This window comes from Mirounga angustirostris, unplaced genomic scaffold, assembly GCF_029215605.1.
Source record: "Mirounga angustirostris isolate CCGP_5_RB_7025 unplaced genomic scaffold, mMirAng1.0.hap1 SCAF_1, whole genome shotgun sequence".
Taxonomy (NCBI): Eukaryota; Metazoa; Chordata; class Mammalia; order Carnivora; family Phocidae; genus Mirounga; species Mirounga angustirostris.
In genome coordinates, this window is record NW_026991709.1 from 13,017,941 (window position 1) to 13,035,691 (window position 17,751).

The 17,751-nt window shown below is 48.0% G+C and overlaps 1 protein-coding gene across 3 annotated transcripts in view; it reads left to right on the forward strand.

Moving 5' to 3' along the window:
- URB1 (URB1 ribosome biogenesis homolog) overlaps nt 1-17,751 on the forward strand; it is a 67,170-nt gene that overhangs the window by 40,324 nt on the left and 9,095 nt on the right. For all 3 annotated transcript variants that reach the window (XM_064579515.1, XM_064579509.1, XM_045902558.3), the window contains 9 exons: nt 227-428; nt 1,097-1,283; nt 3,320-3,378; nt 4,914-5,107; nt 5,758-5,868; nt 6,550-6,613; nt 8,301-8,472; nt 8,917-9,019; nt 17,254-17,414. In XM_064579515.1, coding sequence (XP_064435585.1) covers nt 227-428; nt 1,097-1,283; nt 3,320-3,378; nt 4,914-5,107; nt 5,758-5,868; nt 6,550-6,613; nt 8,301-8,472; nt 8,917-9,019; nt 17,254-17,414 — 1,253 coding nt within the window. The remainder of the gene's footprint in view (nt 1-226; nt 429-1,096; nt 1,284-3,319; nt 3,379-4,913; nt 5,108-5,757; nt 5,869-6,549; nt 6,614-8,300; nt 8,473-8,916; nt 9,020-17,253; nt 17,415-17,751) is intronic.

The window sequence follows — 17,751 nt, forward strand, 5'->3', positions numbered from 1 at the left end:
GACGAGAGGTAACCAGTGGCATGCTGGTCAACGTTTAACAGACTGGCCCTCGCATTTGCCAATCTCCATGGCATCTGTGCTCCTGCCCTGGCCAACCTCAAGATACGAGTGTGAACTCACCCAGTCACAAAATTCCTAAAAGTTCGCCATGGGCTCTGTGAGCTGGTACGTGCTGGCCCCAGCATGCCGCAGTGTGTGACCATTTCTCCTTTTTGTCTCTGCCTAGTGTCCTCTGCTGTCATTCCCGTCTTGAGGAAGGCCCTGTGGAAACGGCTGCAGACCAGGCTTCTCAGCACAGACGGGCCCCCAGCGTCCAGGCTGTATCAGGAGGTCCTGGCCCAGCTGGTCCCGTTTGCAAAAGCCAAGGACCTTGCTGTCCTCATGGACCATTTGCCCAGCTTGCTTCAGACTCCGGGCAGGCGCGAGAGGTATGAAGGCTTACGTTCCCCTCTCCGCTTCACTTTTCCCTGTAGCTTTTAGAAACTAGTGGGAAGTTGCCGCACTGCTTTCATGCCAGTCGGCGAGAAGGCACCTCCTACAGGAAGTCTTCTTCCAGCCATCCTGCCTGGAGCGAGCACGTCTCCATGAGTGGATGGCTGGGTCTGATGTCCTGAGAGCAGCGGCTCTCAACCGGGGGTGATTTTGCCCCCTCAGGGGACAGTTGGCCACGTCTGACATTTTTTATTGTCACAACGTGGTGGAGGGGGGCTGTCGCTTCTGGCATCTAGAGGATAGAGGCCAGGGGTGCTGCTGAATCTCTTCTCATGTCATAGCACTGCTCCCCCTGCCAAGAAAGAATAATCTGGCCCAACATGTCTGTAGAACTGACACTGAGATAGCCTGATTTAGGCAAAGTCTGGACAATGTATCTTTTCTTCTGGTGCAGTAGTATTGTTTCCGGTAATTGTAAAAATGTTGGTGTATCTGTGATGCTGGAGCAAGGAGGCCAGGGCAGCCATGGACTCTGGTGCTTAGGTGCTGTGGGGGAGTGGGACTCAGAGCTCTGTCCCAGGTGGCCCGTTGTAATGGGAGTTACACTTAAGCTGGAGGGGTTTAGGCCATCCCCCCGACTCTGTGCCTTCTGTCTTCTGTGCAGTTGGAGCGTGGCCGACTCTGTGTCTGCAGTGCTGGAAGGATCGGCCGGAGAACTGCGTACCTGGAGGAGGACTCTGTTGGAGTCCTGTGTGAAATGGCTGATCGTATCTTTCCGTGGTGGCCAGCAAGACCACGACGGTGCCCGGGATCAGGAGAGGCAGATGCTGCTGAGATTTAGTGAGCTGCTGGTAGGTGTCTTTCCTTTCCTTAGAGAGCCTGATTACACTTTGAAAGGAAAGAGTGGAATAGACAGACCAGAGTTCACAGATGTGCACCCAGAAGTAGTGGGAGATGAGCAGGGCTGACTCTGCCCCGAGACGATGCGCCGCCTTCTTCCAAGAACGGATGTAGGATTTTGTCAAGCGCATTTTCGCTTCTACTGAAATGGTTTATGGTTTTGGTTTTTTTTTTTAGTCTGCTAATAAGATGACTTACGTTAATTGAGTTTTGATGGTTAAACTAACTTTACGTTCCTGGGATACACCTGCTTGATGACAGTGTATTACAGTTTTTCCGTATCGTTGGATTTGATGTGCTAATATTTTATTAAGAATTTTTCCATCTGTGTGCATGTGGGATATCTGTTTATAATTTCATTTTCTAGCAGTCTGTTGTTTTTTGGTTTTAGGATCAGGTAACATAGCCCTCAGAATGAGTTGGGAAGTTTCATTCCAGGTTTTTCTTTCCTGTGAGCATTGTCAAACGTCGTTGCTTTCCCGTCTTCTGGCATACATTGTTCTCGATAAGAAGTTTGTCATTCTTACCTTTGTTCCCCTGCCTTAGGATCTTTTTTTCTTTACGTTGTTTAAAGGAACATGATCATGATGTGCCTTAGAGTAGTTTTATTTAAGGTTCTTATGCTTGGGGTTCATGGAGCTTCTTGCCACTATGAGCCTAGAGCTGTCATAAAATTTGGAAATATTCAGCTATTTTTGGTCATTATAAAATTATTATTTTTGCACAGGAATAACATCCTGAAGGATATGAGTTATTCCTCAGTCCGTGATGTAAAATTGCATTAAAACTCATAGGGTCTGTGACTTGTGTTTAAACTCTGGACCCAAAATTTAAAAAGTAATCCTCAGGAAAATAACCCTAGGTGACAGTTGTGTGATAAATAGATTCGTAGATTATAGATCAAGCGGTGTGCTTATGTTGTATCAGGAGACTTTTTAACCTGTATCTCAGCCTTAATTCATTGTGTTACAGGTTTGTGTGTTCAAAGTACCTAGGAGCCCAAACATGGCAGAACTAGGGGGCACGAGGAACATCCCTGAGACCTAGGGAGAGCTGAGCGTAGAGGAGGGTGCTGGGCTCACCCACCACTGGTGACAGTGGCCCTTCCTGTGTGACCCTGTCGTCAGCCCCTCATCCAGGAGGCCAGCTCGATGACTGAGGGCAGGCTGTGCTCTTCTCAGGGATTTGCCTCCCCCCTCCCCTACCTCCCGTTCTCTCTCTTCTTTTTTCCTCTTTCATAGATGCACTGTTTCTAGGTTTTAGTTTCACAGCAGAGCTGAGCAGACAGTACAGAGTTCCCCTGTGCCCCCTGCTGCCAGGCACACGCAGCCGCCCACTCTGAGCCCACCTCACCAGCCCTTTTAACTGAGGAATAATTTTCATGTTGTGAAATACAGGCTCTTTGTGTGTGTGTGTGTGTGCGTGTGTGTGTAAATATGGGCTCTTAAGTGTAGAGTTTAGTGTTGACAAATGCACATATACCCTCGTGCCCACACTCCCATCAGAGATTTTCATCATCCCAGGAAGTTCCCTTCCCTCCAGAGCACCCACCCCTGTGATTTAACTTAGCGCTGTATTTGGAGATTTTCTCTACATCAGTGACTGTGGACCAGCATCGGCCCTGCTGATGGTGCAAAGGTCTTCCGCTGGGGAGAGGTGCCGTCCTGTGTTTAAGCCATGAGCAGCTGGCCCTGTGCATGACACAGGCCACGAGTGCCTTCTGAAGTGGTGGACAGAGGGATAGGTAACAGGGAGTGTTTTTCTGCTCATTTGGTGATCATAGACATGCTAATAAAATGACAGAGCCATTAGCAGAAATAATAAAACAATTTAAAAAATCAAAGAAAGAAACAACTGCGTGCTTCTATGGATTCCTTAGGTCACTCACTGTTTTCCGTGTTTACTGAACGCCTCTAATTTAAGATCTGTATTCTGTGCTTTAAATGAATTGAAGATGTCCCCTGAATATTTCTTCTTTTATTCACAGAATTCCCTTAATGAAGTTGATCCTGGTGATTGGCAGAAATTTGTGAAGACTGGACTTAAGTGAGTCCGTTTTGCTCTCTCGGGGTAATTGAGTAAGGGCGTGAGCATGCGACGCCAAGCCTGCGTGGTAGCTCGTTAGCCCGGCGTCTGTGGATCACGGGCCGCTCCCGGCTCACGGATGACGGGGTGTGGGATGCCGCGGAGGCTGGACGATTAACCCACTGACATGACGATGACAGAAGCAGCCTTTAAAAAATGAAATATTTTTAAGAAACCAGAGCACGCAGAGAATATGACAGCAGTGCCCCGATCGAATAAGTGCCGGCAGCTTCCTGTGTTTGTCCCTATCCCCCTCCGCCCCCCCCCCCCCCCATAAAGCGTCACTCTCCTGAGGTCAGGCTTCATCATGGCCATGGGTGTTTTCCTACCTTGGTTGCACGCCAGCATGTCTCTAAATAGTAATGACAGTATTTTAGTTGGCTTCACTTTCTATACAAATGTATCGCCTTATGTGTCTTTTTTTTTTTTCTTGCACTCAAGTGTTTTTGAGTTACCCATGCTGATACACTTAGATCTCAGCCCATTTGTTTTTGCTGCGGGGGTGGGGGGGTATGATTCTGTTTTCAGCTCCCCCCTCCCCCGCTGGTGGACATCTTCCTCCCTCCCTCCCGTGCCTGCAGTGAAGGCTGCGCGCCCCTTCATGCCTCATGCCAGGTTTTCTCAGGGAGCGGCGCTCGCTGGCAGGGAGTGTGGCCACAGCTTCAGTTTTACTAGATTTTTAGCTTGCTCTCCAAAGTTTCCGAGCTCACCTAGCACATCTTTTCCTCACATCCTCACTCGCACTTGATAGGGTCAGACTCATGAAACTGTCGTTGTGCCTCTAATTTTCACTTCCCTGATTAGTCACCGACTTGAAACAGAAAAATGCTTTACTTGGCCCAAGAGAAGAGAAAGATGTGAAGGTGGGTCACAGATCAATGACTGCCTTGGATTGCCATCATGGAATAGTGACATTTCTTTTGGGCTTCGGTTAATTTGTATTTCTAGAATGCCCACTGTATGCTAAGTGATTCTTAAGGTTAGTCACATATGATTGAAAAGCTGCTTTATTCCAGAGCAGGTTGCTTTCATCCCTTCAGTGGGTCCTGAGGGATGAAGGCCGAGAAGGCCTCTGAACCCCTGGATGGGAGCTCTCAGTAGCCGGACGCAAGGAAGCGGGGAGGCTGACGTGGCAGGGCGGGCTGAGCAGTGAGCGGTATCTTGATTCAGGCTCAGCTCTTCTGCCTCCTGGCACTTTAACTGAATAGGAAGTTCGTTTGGTGTTCGCACCGCAGGAAAATAAATGCATCCCCTCCCTGTTTTCAGAAATGCCCCCTGCCATGGGTGGACGGCTAGATGTGTGATAGAGCAAGTGTCCTGTAGCGACAGTAGTGGGATCCACATGGGTAGACGGGTATGCGCTGTAAAATTGTCATCTTTGTGGCGTGTTAGAAATTTTTCTGAAGAAAATGCCAAGAGAAAGGTTTTTTGTTGTATCCTGCGAAATAAAACTCCCCTATGTGAAGTTCTTTCCCCCTTTGATTCATGCCTCCTAGATTTCGGTATCAGGACCACGCATTTTTAAAGGCCCTCCATGCTGCCATACAGTGCCTGTATCTTCCTGAAAACTCCATGTGCACGAAGCTCATCCAGCTCCCAGTGGTCCACATGATGCTCACGCAGCATTCTCTCTTTTTGCCAACTCTACTAAAGTCTGAAGAAGAGGAAAACCTGGACAGTCAAGTAAAAGGTGACCCCCACTAGCTGCGCACCAAGGTTTAGCACTGATGCGTTTTCAGAGCTAAGGAGGCATTACCAAAATGGCATTAGGATGTTTCGTTTCTGTCAAATCCAAGCCCAAGAAGTATTTCCTCTGACTTTGGGCCAAGCAGCAGAGGAGATGGTCTGAAGGGTCCTGTCCTCTTAAAGCCACGCTCTGCCTGGAGACAAAATGAACATGCTCAAGCCGGTAGAAATCCCCATGGGGTCAGTCTGTAATCAGCTGCTGGATCCAAGAGAGCCGTCCCCCGAGTTGCTGGTGTGGGTGGTAGGAAAATCACAAAGGCCCCGCTGTTTATTTAGGCAGGAGTAGATATATAGAGACTTTGCTAACATAATCACAGAGGAGCATGCTTAGGTGTTAAAATCTTTGGTGGCTTAAAATGTGGGAGGGGGAGTGAAGAGAGCAATGGCAGCCTTGCCAAGGAGAGAGACAGTGGTGAAGATATGCCTCATTTAAAAAAGGAAAAAGAGGGACAAGGCACAGTCCAGAGACTGATACTGTTCAGAGGAGGATATTTCAAGCATTTAAATGTTCCCTGAAATGCTTCCTCATCTACTTTTATTTTTGTGTGCACATCTCCCTGCACTGATATGCATCTCGGTGTTGTTTCCTTCCAGAAGCGCTAGTGGATCTGATGTCAGTGGTGGTGAAGATGTGTCCCTCTGTCTGTGAAAGCGGCCACTTTGCCGTGCTCCTTGGGGCCTATGGTGCCACTCTCAGCGTCCTGGGTAAGGGTGTGGGGGCTGGGTGGTATGGCCAGGGGGTGTGAGGGGACTGGAGAGGCGATATGACTGGGGAGTGTGGGGACTGGGCCATGTGACCAGGGAGTGTGAGGGGACCAGGTAGGCAGTGTGACCAGGGAGTGTGAGGGGACCAGGGAGTGTGAGGGGACCGGGCAGGCAGTGTGACCAGGGAGTGTGAGGGGACCGGGCAGGCAGTGTGACCAGGGAGTGTGAGGGGACCGGGCAGGCAGTGTGACCAGGGAGTGTGAGGGGACCGGGCAGGCAGTGTGACCAGGGAGTGTGAGGGGACCGGGCAGGCAGTGTGACCAGGGAGTGTGAGGGGACCGGGCAGGCAGTGTGACCAGGGAGTGTGAGGGGACCGGGCAGGCTGTGTGACCAGGGAGTGTGAGGGGACCGGGCAGGCAGTGTGACCAGGGAGTGTGAGGGGACCGGGCAGGCTGTGTGACCAGGGAGTGTGAGGGGACCGGGCAGGCAGTGTGACCAGGGAGTGTGAGGGGACCGGGCAGGCTGTGTGACCAGGGAGTGTGAGGGGACCGGGCTGTGTGACCAGGGATCATGTGAGGACCCGGAAGTGTGACCAGGGAGCTTGAGACCAGGTGGTGTGACAAGGTGGAAGGAGCGTGTGAGGGGTTCAGCTTTCTAATTGGACCTTGATTTGACTTCTAGACCAGAAGATTTTACTTCTCCTCCGGGCGTATGAACAGAACGACCTCAGCCTTGTGAACTTCAGGTGAGGTTGGGCCTGGAGGTGTGAGCAGCGGGCTTTGAAGGTGCTGTCCCAAGACTGGGGGAATATGATCTGCACAGCAGGCTCCCCAGATTTTCTCTCATACCTTTTTGATTCTCCGCGAGAAGGGAGGATGGGTGGAGCTCTCCTAGGTCACATAACAGCTCCTGTGGAAGGCTCGGCCTCATGCTCTAAGGATGGTCCATATCCATCCCTGAAGGAGGAGGCCTGAGTTTGGGGCCCACATGGGAACTCTGTGGACATTCAGTGGACAGATCTCACACCAGTAAATGGTGCCCACTCGACGGATGTGTCCAGTATGTCAGCTGCTTGCCTGTCCCCCCGCCCCCCCAGGGAACAGCCTCCTAAAGAAGCTAATTTATTTTTGAACTTGAATGACTCCTGTTGACCTGCGCAGAAACGAGTGTGTATTTAGAATTCAGTTTAGAAGTATTTAATTAAATAGATGTTCATTGAGCACTTGCTGTTTGACAAGGTGCTGGGCCCAGCACTGTTGGGAATACCTAGAGGCATAAGACACAGTCTTGCTGTCTATTAAGGGAATTAGATTATTGTAAATGGAACTCTTTCTAATTGGCCTTTGGTGGCGTAACCCAGCTGTTAGGGGAGCACACGAGAGTACCCTCTCCCGAGGGGGAGTCAGGGAATGCTTCGTGACCGGGTTGGCACTGGAGGGATTTGATGGAGCTGAGGATCAGTGGAGGAGCCTTGGGACACCACGTGGTGGGAACAGTGTCACCATGGCTGGGAGTTGGGAAAGTCAGTCCATTTCTGAGAATGGTGAGCAGGTCAGCTTATGTGCATCACAAGATATGTGTAGGGAAAAGGTGGTGGGAAGGCCGGACAGACTGGTTGGGTAAGGATTTTAAGTGTCAGACTGCAATATTATCATTTCCATCTAGGAGACAGAGAGCTGATAGATGTTTGGGGGCAGAGAAGGGGTCCCCATCAGAGCCCGGCTCTCAGGGAGCACCCTCCACTAGTGGGGAGGTGGGTGGGAGGTAGTGGGGAGAAAAGTAGGAGGAAGGGGAGGCTTGGGGCGGCTGCAGTGGGTGTTGGTGGTGCATAACAGAGGCGTTGGCATGGTAGACTCGGGGCAGGGACAGTCAGAAGGCCGTTGGGGCAGACCTGCTGTGCTCATGGCCACCTATGAACTGGAAGGAAGCCTCATCGAGCAGCCAGGATTCTCCTGCTGTGGCCCAGCGACTGGACTGTGGAGCCAGACCTCCCAGTTTTGCATTCCAGTTCTGCCACTAACCGGCTGGGCAAGTGACCAGCTGAGCAACTTTCTTAACCCTCCCTGTGCCTCGTCCCCCATTTGCAAAATGGGGGTAATAATAGTATCTACGTCACGGGGTTGGTACACAGATACAGTGAATTAGTAGATGTGAAGGGCTTAAAAGTAAGTGGCACGTCGGAAGCTCCAAGCAGGTGTCATCATCCCCCCACACCGTCACCCACCCTCGTCACCACTAGCATCTCCACCAGCCCCCTCCTCCCCCTTTGTTAGGGTGGGAACCAAATGATAGAACACCTGTCACGTGCTCCGGACAGCGGCTGGCGAGTGCTGGCTGCTCGGCCACGCTGCCTGTGACGGTCATCGTCCCCGTCATGCACTCTGTTCTGGTGGGGTCCAGTGACCCGTCTGCTCTCCCCCGTCCGGCTCTAGAGTGTTCCTGTGGGGCCCGGCGGCGGTGGAGCATCACAAGACATGCCGGAGCCTGGGCAAGTCGCTGTGGCAGCAGCCGAGCGTCGGGGACGTCCTCCGCCTGCTGGATCCGGACCGCATGATGAAGACCATCCTTCACTTCCCGCAGAACCGGAGGCTGCTGCCCCCCGAGGTGCGGGGACCCGGGGGAGCCACTAGGGAGCACTCCCGGCAGCAGAGCGTGCTCTTCTCGCCCCTCAGGGGATTCTGTTGGCAGCCTCAACTTGAGCATACTGCAAAACACAAGCGCTGTTTTTCTTACGGTTTGTTAACAACTTGTTAAGTATAATTCCAACTACATACGGAGGTACCAAGACCGGGCCCCCCACACCTGTCACTCAGCTGCGGCACTTAATCAACACCGGCCATGCTCGTTTCATTCATAACCCCCCCTCCCCAAAAAAGACTAGTTTGAAGCAGATCCCAAAGATCTCCATTCCATGTTAGAAGTGCTGTTTTCTTATGCTTTTGAATATTCAGAATCATTGGAACTCTATAGATCAGTGGCTAAGCACTCACATGTTACCACATTTATGTGGCCAGACCACACATTTCTGTTTGTTTCGGGCTATTTCAGGACGCACAGGAACTGATCTTTAAAGACCGGCGCACAGTGGATCTCGATGGCCTTTATGACCCCTGCTTTCTCCTGCATCTCTTCAGTGAACTGACCAGGCCAGGTAACCCGCAGCCTTCTGTGGGGTGGGGCTCAGGGCCCAATAGCAGTCAGCTTTCTTGTGGGAATTACCACCATGATAACAGAAGGCTTGTTTCTTATCCTAAAGATCTTCATCCGCCTTCCCACCTTTTCATTTCAGTGATTTTTCGGAAGAATAACAGTGAATGTTTTGAATATACAGTGATTTAAAAAAAAATTACAATTTTAAAATCTGGGAGTGTCCTTTCATCCTTGATGTTTTCCTAATTCTCCATGGCAAGAGCCCTTTCTGAATTCCCATTAGATAGTGATCAAATGCCACCAGATATTATTCTTGAGAATGAGGGAGAGCCTGCCGAGGTTGACTTTTTGTTGGGTTAAGTGTGATTTTGAAATTAAGTGTCTAATAGCCAGAGGGTGGGAGTGTTTGTGAGTGAACGTAGGCAGGAGACCAAACACAGGCATGCACATGTGCGCACTGTTGAGGACTGATGTCTGATTCCCACCGCAAGTCTGTTGCGGCAGTTCTGTTGGTTTGTGGCATTTTGTCAGCGGTAGGCGTGTCATGATATTTCATTGTGGTTTTCCTTTGCGTTTTCCTGATGGCTAATGTCGTCGAATGTCTTGAGGTTCATTTGCCATCTGTGTGTCCTCTTCGTTGAAATGTCAGGCATGTCTTTTGCCCATTTTCTAATGGGATTTTTTTTTTCACTGTTGAGTTTGGAGGGTTCTTTATATATTCTAGATACTCGTCCTTTGTTGGATATGCGGTTTGCAAATGTTTTCTCTCAGTCTGTGGCTTATCTTGTCATCCTCCTGACAAAGTCTTTCACAGGGCCCAAGTTTTTCATTTTGAGCAAGTCCAGTCGATCACTTTTCCCTTTTGTGGATCACGTTTGTACTGATACTCCTAGCTGGGAGAGGCAGGTGTGGCCCATGACTGCTCCTCACGGGGCCTCCCCTAATGAGGAGGCCTCCTCTGGTCTCAGTGAGGAGCAGGAGGGGCCTCTGGTTCCTGCCCCCCATCCACCTCTTGGCCTTGCCTGACAGACGCCACCTCAGCAGGGGACTTGGGGTCCACAGCAGGCTCCACACCCCACCTTCACTGGGGTGGGTGGGAGCAGGGCGTGGCTTTCTCTGAGGTATTTGGTGGAGCGGAGCAGTTATTGTCCAGATTTTGTCTTACTAAGCTGCTCCTTTTCTAGTCTTTCATCTAGAGACTAGAGAGAGCAAGGCTTTGTTCAGGCTTTGTCTGTGCCTCTTGGTTTTCTGGGCCGCTGGCTTCTTCAGCTCAGAGTCTAGGACACCAGGAGCAGAAAGAAAACGCAGGGAATTCCACTGAGGCCCCTCGGCTGGTCAGCTTCCTTTCTGCCTTTCAGAGTCGTCTTACACCTGTCCAGGATTTTTCAGTTGTGTTTACTAGTAGACATAGAGAAATATGTCGACTCCATCTTCCTAGAATTATACATCTAATTTAAGTGTTTAACATTAGATGATATATTCACAGTTCAAAATTCAGGTGGTACCAGAGGGTGTGCGGTGAAACTGGCTGTCGTTTCCTCCTGGTGGGGACCCGTGTTAGCTGTTCCTCACAAGTGCTCCTGGGCCCGGCTTGCTCCTTCATGGCCTGTCATGGCTCCGGTCAGGCCTACACGGAGGGCACCCGGGGCAGGTGGGGTGGGGGGAGGCACATGTTCTGCACCTCTGCCCTTTGGCATGGCCGGCGTGCTGCCTGCAGGACCCCCAGGCTCCTTCTTACTGGACTTGACAGCCGCATGGATTTAGGTGCACTGGGAGACCATGTCTCCTTATTCGTGCTGTCTTGTCCCCTTTTCAACTTAGAGTTGTCCTTTTATGCTCCAGTGCTCCTGCGTGCGAACAGACTTGCTGACCCTCCACCACTGCCTCTCCTAACAAGATGACAGGGGCCGGTCTTGGAGGTTTCTCACCGGTGGCCCCTGAGGTTGCTGTGGCCCCCCAGCCTCCGTGACCTTGGGTGTTCTGTGGCTGAGCTAGATTTCATTTGCCAGAGAGCAGGGGCATTTCATACCAGCATCCGATCACCGCAGCAGCAGGCAGAGATCTTCATTGACCCCTGACAGGGACTTCCCAGTAGCCTAACAGAGACACAGGGACCGTGTGCGGCCCGGACACTCTCCTCCTTTCCCCTGCCTTCAGCCCCGGCGAGGTCTGTTTCTCATCAAACACGAAAATAGATTTTCCACAGTCTAAAAATATGAGGTAACTTGAGTGGATTATAACAAATCATTTAGTCCGTTACTCAGGCTCTTAAGAGAGCTTTTAAGAGACAGAAGGCAAAGGCTTGGAAAACACTAATAAAAAAATACTAAAATTAGGACACAGTGTTGTTCTCAGGATCTTGAATGCTGCCCTCTTTGGATGGGGAGGACAGTGTCTGGGAGGCCTTCTGTGAAGAAAGGTAACTCGTAAATGGTCTTTTAATAGGGAAGTCTCCAAATACAGCCTATTTTAAGTTTTATAGGCATGGTACACGTAGGAAAATTTGCAAAACATGTCTAGCCCTAAAAAGGATTTGTGGTAGCTTAAAATACAAATTACAGTAAAATCATTCATGGTAAAGTAGACAATTTTAAAAAGCAGAGAGGTGGATAAAGATATAAATACGAAAATTAAAAGAAAAGCAGACAAGAAAAACTAGGTCATTAAATTTTGCTCGGAAATATTTGTCATCCAGAACAAAAAGTGGAAGCATCATGTTTTAAACAAATTTTGTTGTCTGATAAAAGGAAGCAAAGCAGCTTGTAGGGAGAGGGAAATTTCTAGCAGTAAAATGGTAAGTTGAACAGAATAGAAATCTGTGAACAGCATATGGCCAGTGTAGGGTAGGTTTATTGTTGTTGAAATTAAATCATGAATTCATTTTTCATACTATTTTTAACATGTGTTTTTCTTTTTGATTCTGCCCTTGGTGGGAAAGTAAGCACGAAGAATGTCTTAAGTGAATTTTCACTGAAGCGTGGTAAATAGAAATGACCACACATCATATGTGTGTGGTGGGAGTTTTGGTGAAAGCACCAGCTGGATCCAGGAGCAGCACGTAATGGGCGGCTCTGCAGGCCCCTTCCTAGGCCGTGCCCCTTCCTGCCAAGCAGGAGCCAGAGCCCTGTATTTGAACTGTATGTGAATGGTACCATGCCGTATGTGTCCTTTTGTCTCCGCTCCACGTACCCCACATTGTGTTTGTGAGATTTCCTTCATCCTGTGTGTGGAGCAGAGGTTCTCGAAGTGTTCTTACTCCCTGCAGTGGCCCCCAGATCTCCATGTTGCTAACATCTTACAATCCTAAATTGGGCAGATGATTAGTTTTTAAGTGTGGCTGCCAGACCAGAGAAACTCTAGTCTCACTGCTCCATTTCAGCCTTTGCTGAACATGGGAACCTATTTTCTTAACCTCTCTGCTTCCCTACTCTGAGTCCTTGGCTGAGAAACGGGGTCAGCCAGGGCTCTTAGCAATGGCAGTGACAAATGCTTTTTCCACAGCGAATTCTTGTCCTCCGCAGAACTGGGCGGCTCTCTTCAGCTCATCACTCACAAACGTCACAGACCAGAGAGGCCAGCATGCAGTTCTGTGAGCCTCCTCCCCAGACCACGGAGACACAGGCCCCATGGACTCCTCAGTCCCCTGCCAGGCTGCCCCCAAGGAAGGGGTAGAGGAGGAGGCATGAAGAGGAGCTCCTAGGGCTCTGGGGCACAGTTGTACTACCGCTGAAGCCCATAAAACATGGGGTGCTTTTTATTTTAATCCTTGATCACTGTGCTGGTTCAGCCATTTCAATCCGAAGATGCGTTATCAGAAGGCCAAATTGCTATTTAAGAGGTTCCTGGAACAGAGTGGTGTTTATAACTATGTTTTGATAGCCTCTTATACTTTCCGCACCCCAGGGCAGCTCTTTTCCTGAAGGGTGACAAAGCAAAGACTTCAGAGAATAGCAGATGACCACAGACATGAAACTGACTTTTCCTCAGGGACACGTGGAAAATCCATTTGTCTTAGAGAATGTCAGTGATTATTAAAAATACTCTAGCCAGCTGAGTACTAGCTGTTTTTAAAGTGAGTGTAATATTAAATGTTTAGACTGTTCTCTTTCAGAAATATATTCCATTTACATGTGTTCAGTGTGTAGGTATGTAAGTGTATCTTAACACATCTCATCTTTTCCAAAACCGTGTTATCCCACAGTTGGATGGTTTTTTAAAGCTTTTGGGGTTTTCCCCCCCTTTTCATCAAAACTAGTCACTTGTTAGAAGTGAGGAAATTTAGTCTATACCCTGTTGGAGCCCAAGATTATTCTTTTTTCATCCCTTTAATTTGCATCTGGATACTAAAAATGGTTTTGTGTTGACAGATGTACTTGGGTTTTGCCTTTTTTAAATCCAGTGACCATCTCTCCCTTTTAATTGGAATGTGTACACCATTTATATTTAATGTGATTATTGATCTGATTCTGTTTTATTTTCTTTGTTGGTTTTTAGCTACAGTGCATGTGTGTGTTGCTTTAGGGTTTATAGTACTCATCTTCAATTTATTGCAGTTCCCCTTCAAGTGAGGTTATACCACTTCATGGATAGTAGAAGCACCTTACAACGGTATTGATCCATTTCTGCCCCTCCTGGTTTTCTGTGCTATTCTTACCAGAGATTTTACTGCTGTATACTGTAAAACCCACAATATGTTGTTTTTGCTTCAAATTGTCAGTTACCTTTTAAGGAGATTTAAATATCTTATATTCACCATCTTATAGTTACCATTTCTGGTTCTCTTAATTCCTCTGTGTAGACCCATATTTCTATCTTCTGTCATTTTCCTTCTGCCTCAAATACTTCCTTTAAGAATTCTTACAGTTCACGTCTGCTGATCAGTTCTTTTAACTTTTTTATAGAAAAAAAGGCTTAACTTTTGAGAGATTTTCATGGGGTATAAAATTCTAGGCTGACAGGTTTTTGTCTTTATTTTTTCTTACTGTACTTGAGAGATGTTGCCAGCTGATTTTGGATTGCATTGTTTCTAACAAGAAATCTATCACCAGGGCGCCAGGATGGCTCGGTTAAGCATCCGACAGTTGGATCTCAGCTCAGCTCTTGATCTGAGGGTCATGGGTTCAAGCCCTGTGTTGGGCTCCATCCGCAGCATGGAGCCTACTCTAAATTAAGAAGAAGAAGAAAAAGAAAGAAATCTACTGTCATTCTTACTTTTGTTTCTCTCTATGTTGTGTGATTGCTTTGAAGATTTTTTTTTTAATCATTGGTTTCAAGCAGTTTAATTAGAATGTGCTTTATTGTAATTTCCTTTATGTTCCTTGTCTTTGGGACGTTCATTGAGACGTTCATTGGGACGTTCATTCTTGGCTCTGTACGTTTATAGTTCTTGTCAAATTTGGAGAAGTTTTGGCCATTATTTCTTCAAACTTTTTAGGGACTCTTATACATACATTAGCCTGGTCGAAAATTGTCCCACAGCTCACTAATGTTCTCTTCCAGGTTTTAATTTTTTTTTCTCTGTGTTTCAATTTGGATCATTTCTGTTGCTGGCTTAGAATTCACTAATCTCTTTGTCTAAAATGTCTAATTTGCTAATAATACCCTCCAGTGCATTTTCATCTCAGACATTTTAATTTTCATCTCTGGAACCTTGGTTTAAGTTTTTACAGCTGCTGTGTGTCCATTTAACATACTCAGTGTTTCCTCTAGCTTCTTGAACATGTAGAGTACAGTTGTAGTAGTTACAACAGAATCCTAGTTCTGTTACCTTTGTCATATCTGAGTCATTTTCACAGGGTGGATTCTTCTCTTCTAATGGGCTGTATTCCTGCTTGTTGGAATGTCTGGTAATTTTTTATTGTAAACCAGACATGATGAATTTTACTGTTTGGTGCTGGATGTTTTTATATCCCTGTGAATGTTCTTGAGCATTGCTCTAGGACACATTTGAGCTCCTTAGAAATGGTTTGATCCTTCCAGTCTTGCCCTGAATCTCTGTTAGGTAGCACCAAAGCAGCGTTTTAGTCTGGCACGAACTTTGCCCCACGGCTGACGTTAAATCTTTCTGAGCAATCTGCTCTCCCTGTGAACTGTGAGGAGTTCGCCCTGGCCGCTGGGGACAGGAACTGTTTCCAGGCAGGTGCGAGCCTGGGGTTGGCCCTGTTCTTCAGCCTCGGGTAGCTTGCTCATACACTCTTGCCGAGTGGCACTCCACTGAAGACCCTGGCGCTCTCGGAATGGAGCTGTCTTCTCTGGGACCCTCCCGTGTGAACTCTGGCCACCTTGGCCTCCCAGCTGTGCGCTTTGTCTACACAACTCCTGAGTTCTCCAGTCTCTGCCTGGGCTTGCCCTCCCTGTGCCCTGGCCTAGAAAACGTCCAGGCTTCCGAGCTGGGATGATCAGAAGGTTCATCTTGTTTGTTTTGTCTCTTGGAGATTGCTGTCATTTGTTGCCTCGTGCCCAATGTCTTGAAAAACCTTGTTCCATTTCTAGTTTTTTAGTTGTTTCAGGTGGACAGGTAAATCAGGTTTCTGCCACACTCTTGGCCGGAAGTGGAAATCCTGGTTATTCTTTGAGAGGGTATCACCGTTGAGAAAGAGGAAGGAAACTGTGTGGATGCATCTGCAATACCATTGGTCACCCTTCAGGCGAGATGCTGGTGGAAGGTCTAGGGAGCTCCGCTTCTTCTGAGGGAGAAGGAAACTTTATGGTTTAAAGGAATTTCTGTGCTCTTGGGCAGCCACCCATTTGGAGACTATTATGTGCCTGTGGAGCTGTTCGGATGACAGAGAAATAGCTGATTATTACAGTTTTTCTTCTTCTTAAATTATTCTCAGGTTTTTTTAACGGCCAAAATTATCCTTTTAAAAGTCTAACTTTAGCAAGAGAAGAAAAAGAGTTTGACTTTTTAAAAACAATATTGGTGGTATTTCTTTTATCAATAGTATATTCCAAGATGACACACTTGGGGTAGTCCCTTCCATTGGTTTGTGTTTGGTTCCTAATTTAACCAGCTCACCAGTCACTCAGTCTAAAGAACGTCTGCACGGGTGATTACCATGACCAGACCTGCTGCTTAATCCATTTTAAACACAATGACCTGTCCCTCTTCTAAGACTTTTCTTCACAGTTTTTATCTTATAATTTGTGACAGTATTTATGTTGTAAAAATGCCTAGGTCTTTATTTAAAAGGATTTAAAGTATCCTGAATTTTTTTATTGGTGATCAGGCTTTTTAAGTTGTGGTCAGGTGGATCCCCTTATATATCTGACCTTCTCTTGGTCACATCATTTCCTGAAGTGGTTGTGAGTTTTTACAAGGCCTCGCGGGTGACAGATGGATATCAGCTAGCAAGCTCTTTAGACTCTAGCTTTTGCTCAAGCTTGGTGAGCCGCTCTTCTGTGAGATTGTTTGTTTGAAGAATGGATATAAGTTAATCCTCCATAAAATTGATGGGCCAGGGGCGCCTGGGTGGCTCAGTCGGTTGAGCATCTGCTCAGGTCATGATCTCAGGGTCCTGGGATGGAGCCCCATGTCAGTCTCTCTGCTCAGCGGGGAGCCTGCTTCTCCCTCTCCCTCTCCTTGCTGCTCCCCCTGCTTGTGCTCTCTCTCTGTCTCTCTGTCAAATAATTAATAAAATCTTTAAAAATAAAAAAAATTGGCGGGCCAGGTCAGACAGGTTTGCACTGGCTGAATTTTCCAGCTTCCCTGCCTTTCATAGTTTCCTTAGTGGTGTTTGTGGCTAGGAATTCGGATGCTGTGGGCCAAACAGGGTAGAAACGGGGAGCTGGTTTTCTCTGCCAACTCCCCAGTCGTGTTCCCCAGGCCTCCAGCATGCTGGGATCTCGTGTCTCAGGTCTGAATGGCACCTCCATTGTTCTCTGGCTCATTGAATACTTCTGAGAAGTAATGAAATAATCCTAATTGGGATTGACGAGCATTTTAGAAGCTACAAGTATGGATTACTGCCATGCAGGGGAAGATAGGCTTTTATCCAACTTCACCAGAAGTTAAAGGGAGCTGGAGAGACTTGGATTTCTTGTATCTCTCACTCCTAACTGATGTTGGCAAAAGAAAATTTAATCCCCGTGTTACATAAGCATCGTGATCATTCCATGTGTGTGTGTTGATAGCTGATGTTGGCAAAATGCCAAAGGAAATTTAATTCTCCATGTTACACAGGCATCATGATCATTCCGTGTGTGTGTGTTTAACGCCGGGTTTTACTTCCATAGAATTTGTGGTGGATTGTCGAAAATTTTTGGATTCCAATTCTCTGGGCCTAACTGTCACGGCCCTCAGCAGCTATGACCCCCAAATGCGAGCTGCAGCCTACTACGTGCTGGCGGCCTACTATTCGCAGCTGGAGGGGGCACGGTTCCGAGAGCAGTCTCAGGTGAGTGGAGTTGAGGGTCCTGGCGGACCTCCAGGAGCTGGCTTTCCACTGGGTCTAGTAGCAGCATTTCTGGGGGACACAGAAGCATGTTGACAGGAGACTTCTGATAAAGAAACTAGGCCTGTTCCCTTTTAGGGAGTGATGCTAGAGATTGCCTCTGGTTCTCAACCCTCGGGGAGATGGAGAAAGCTCTCGCCTTCCAAACACTTCTTGCGTACAGGGGGGCAAAGCAGTTCAGTTTCTTTGGTCTGAACTCTGTGGTTAAGGCAGCTGTTACCCAGAACACACTGAGCCCCAGAAGCCTGTGCGCCAAGGTGGCAGGGAGCAAGAACAGCCC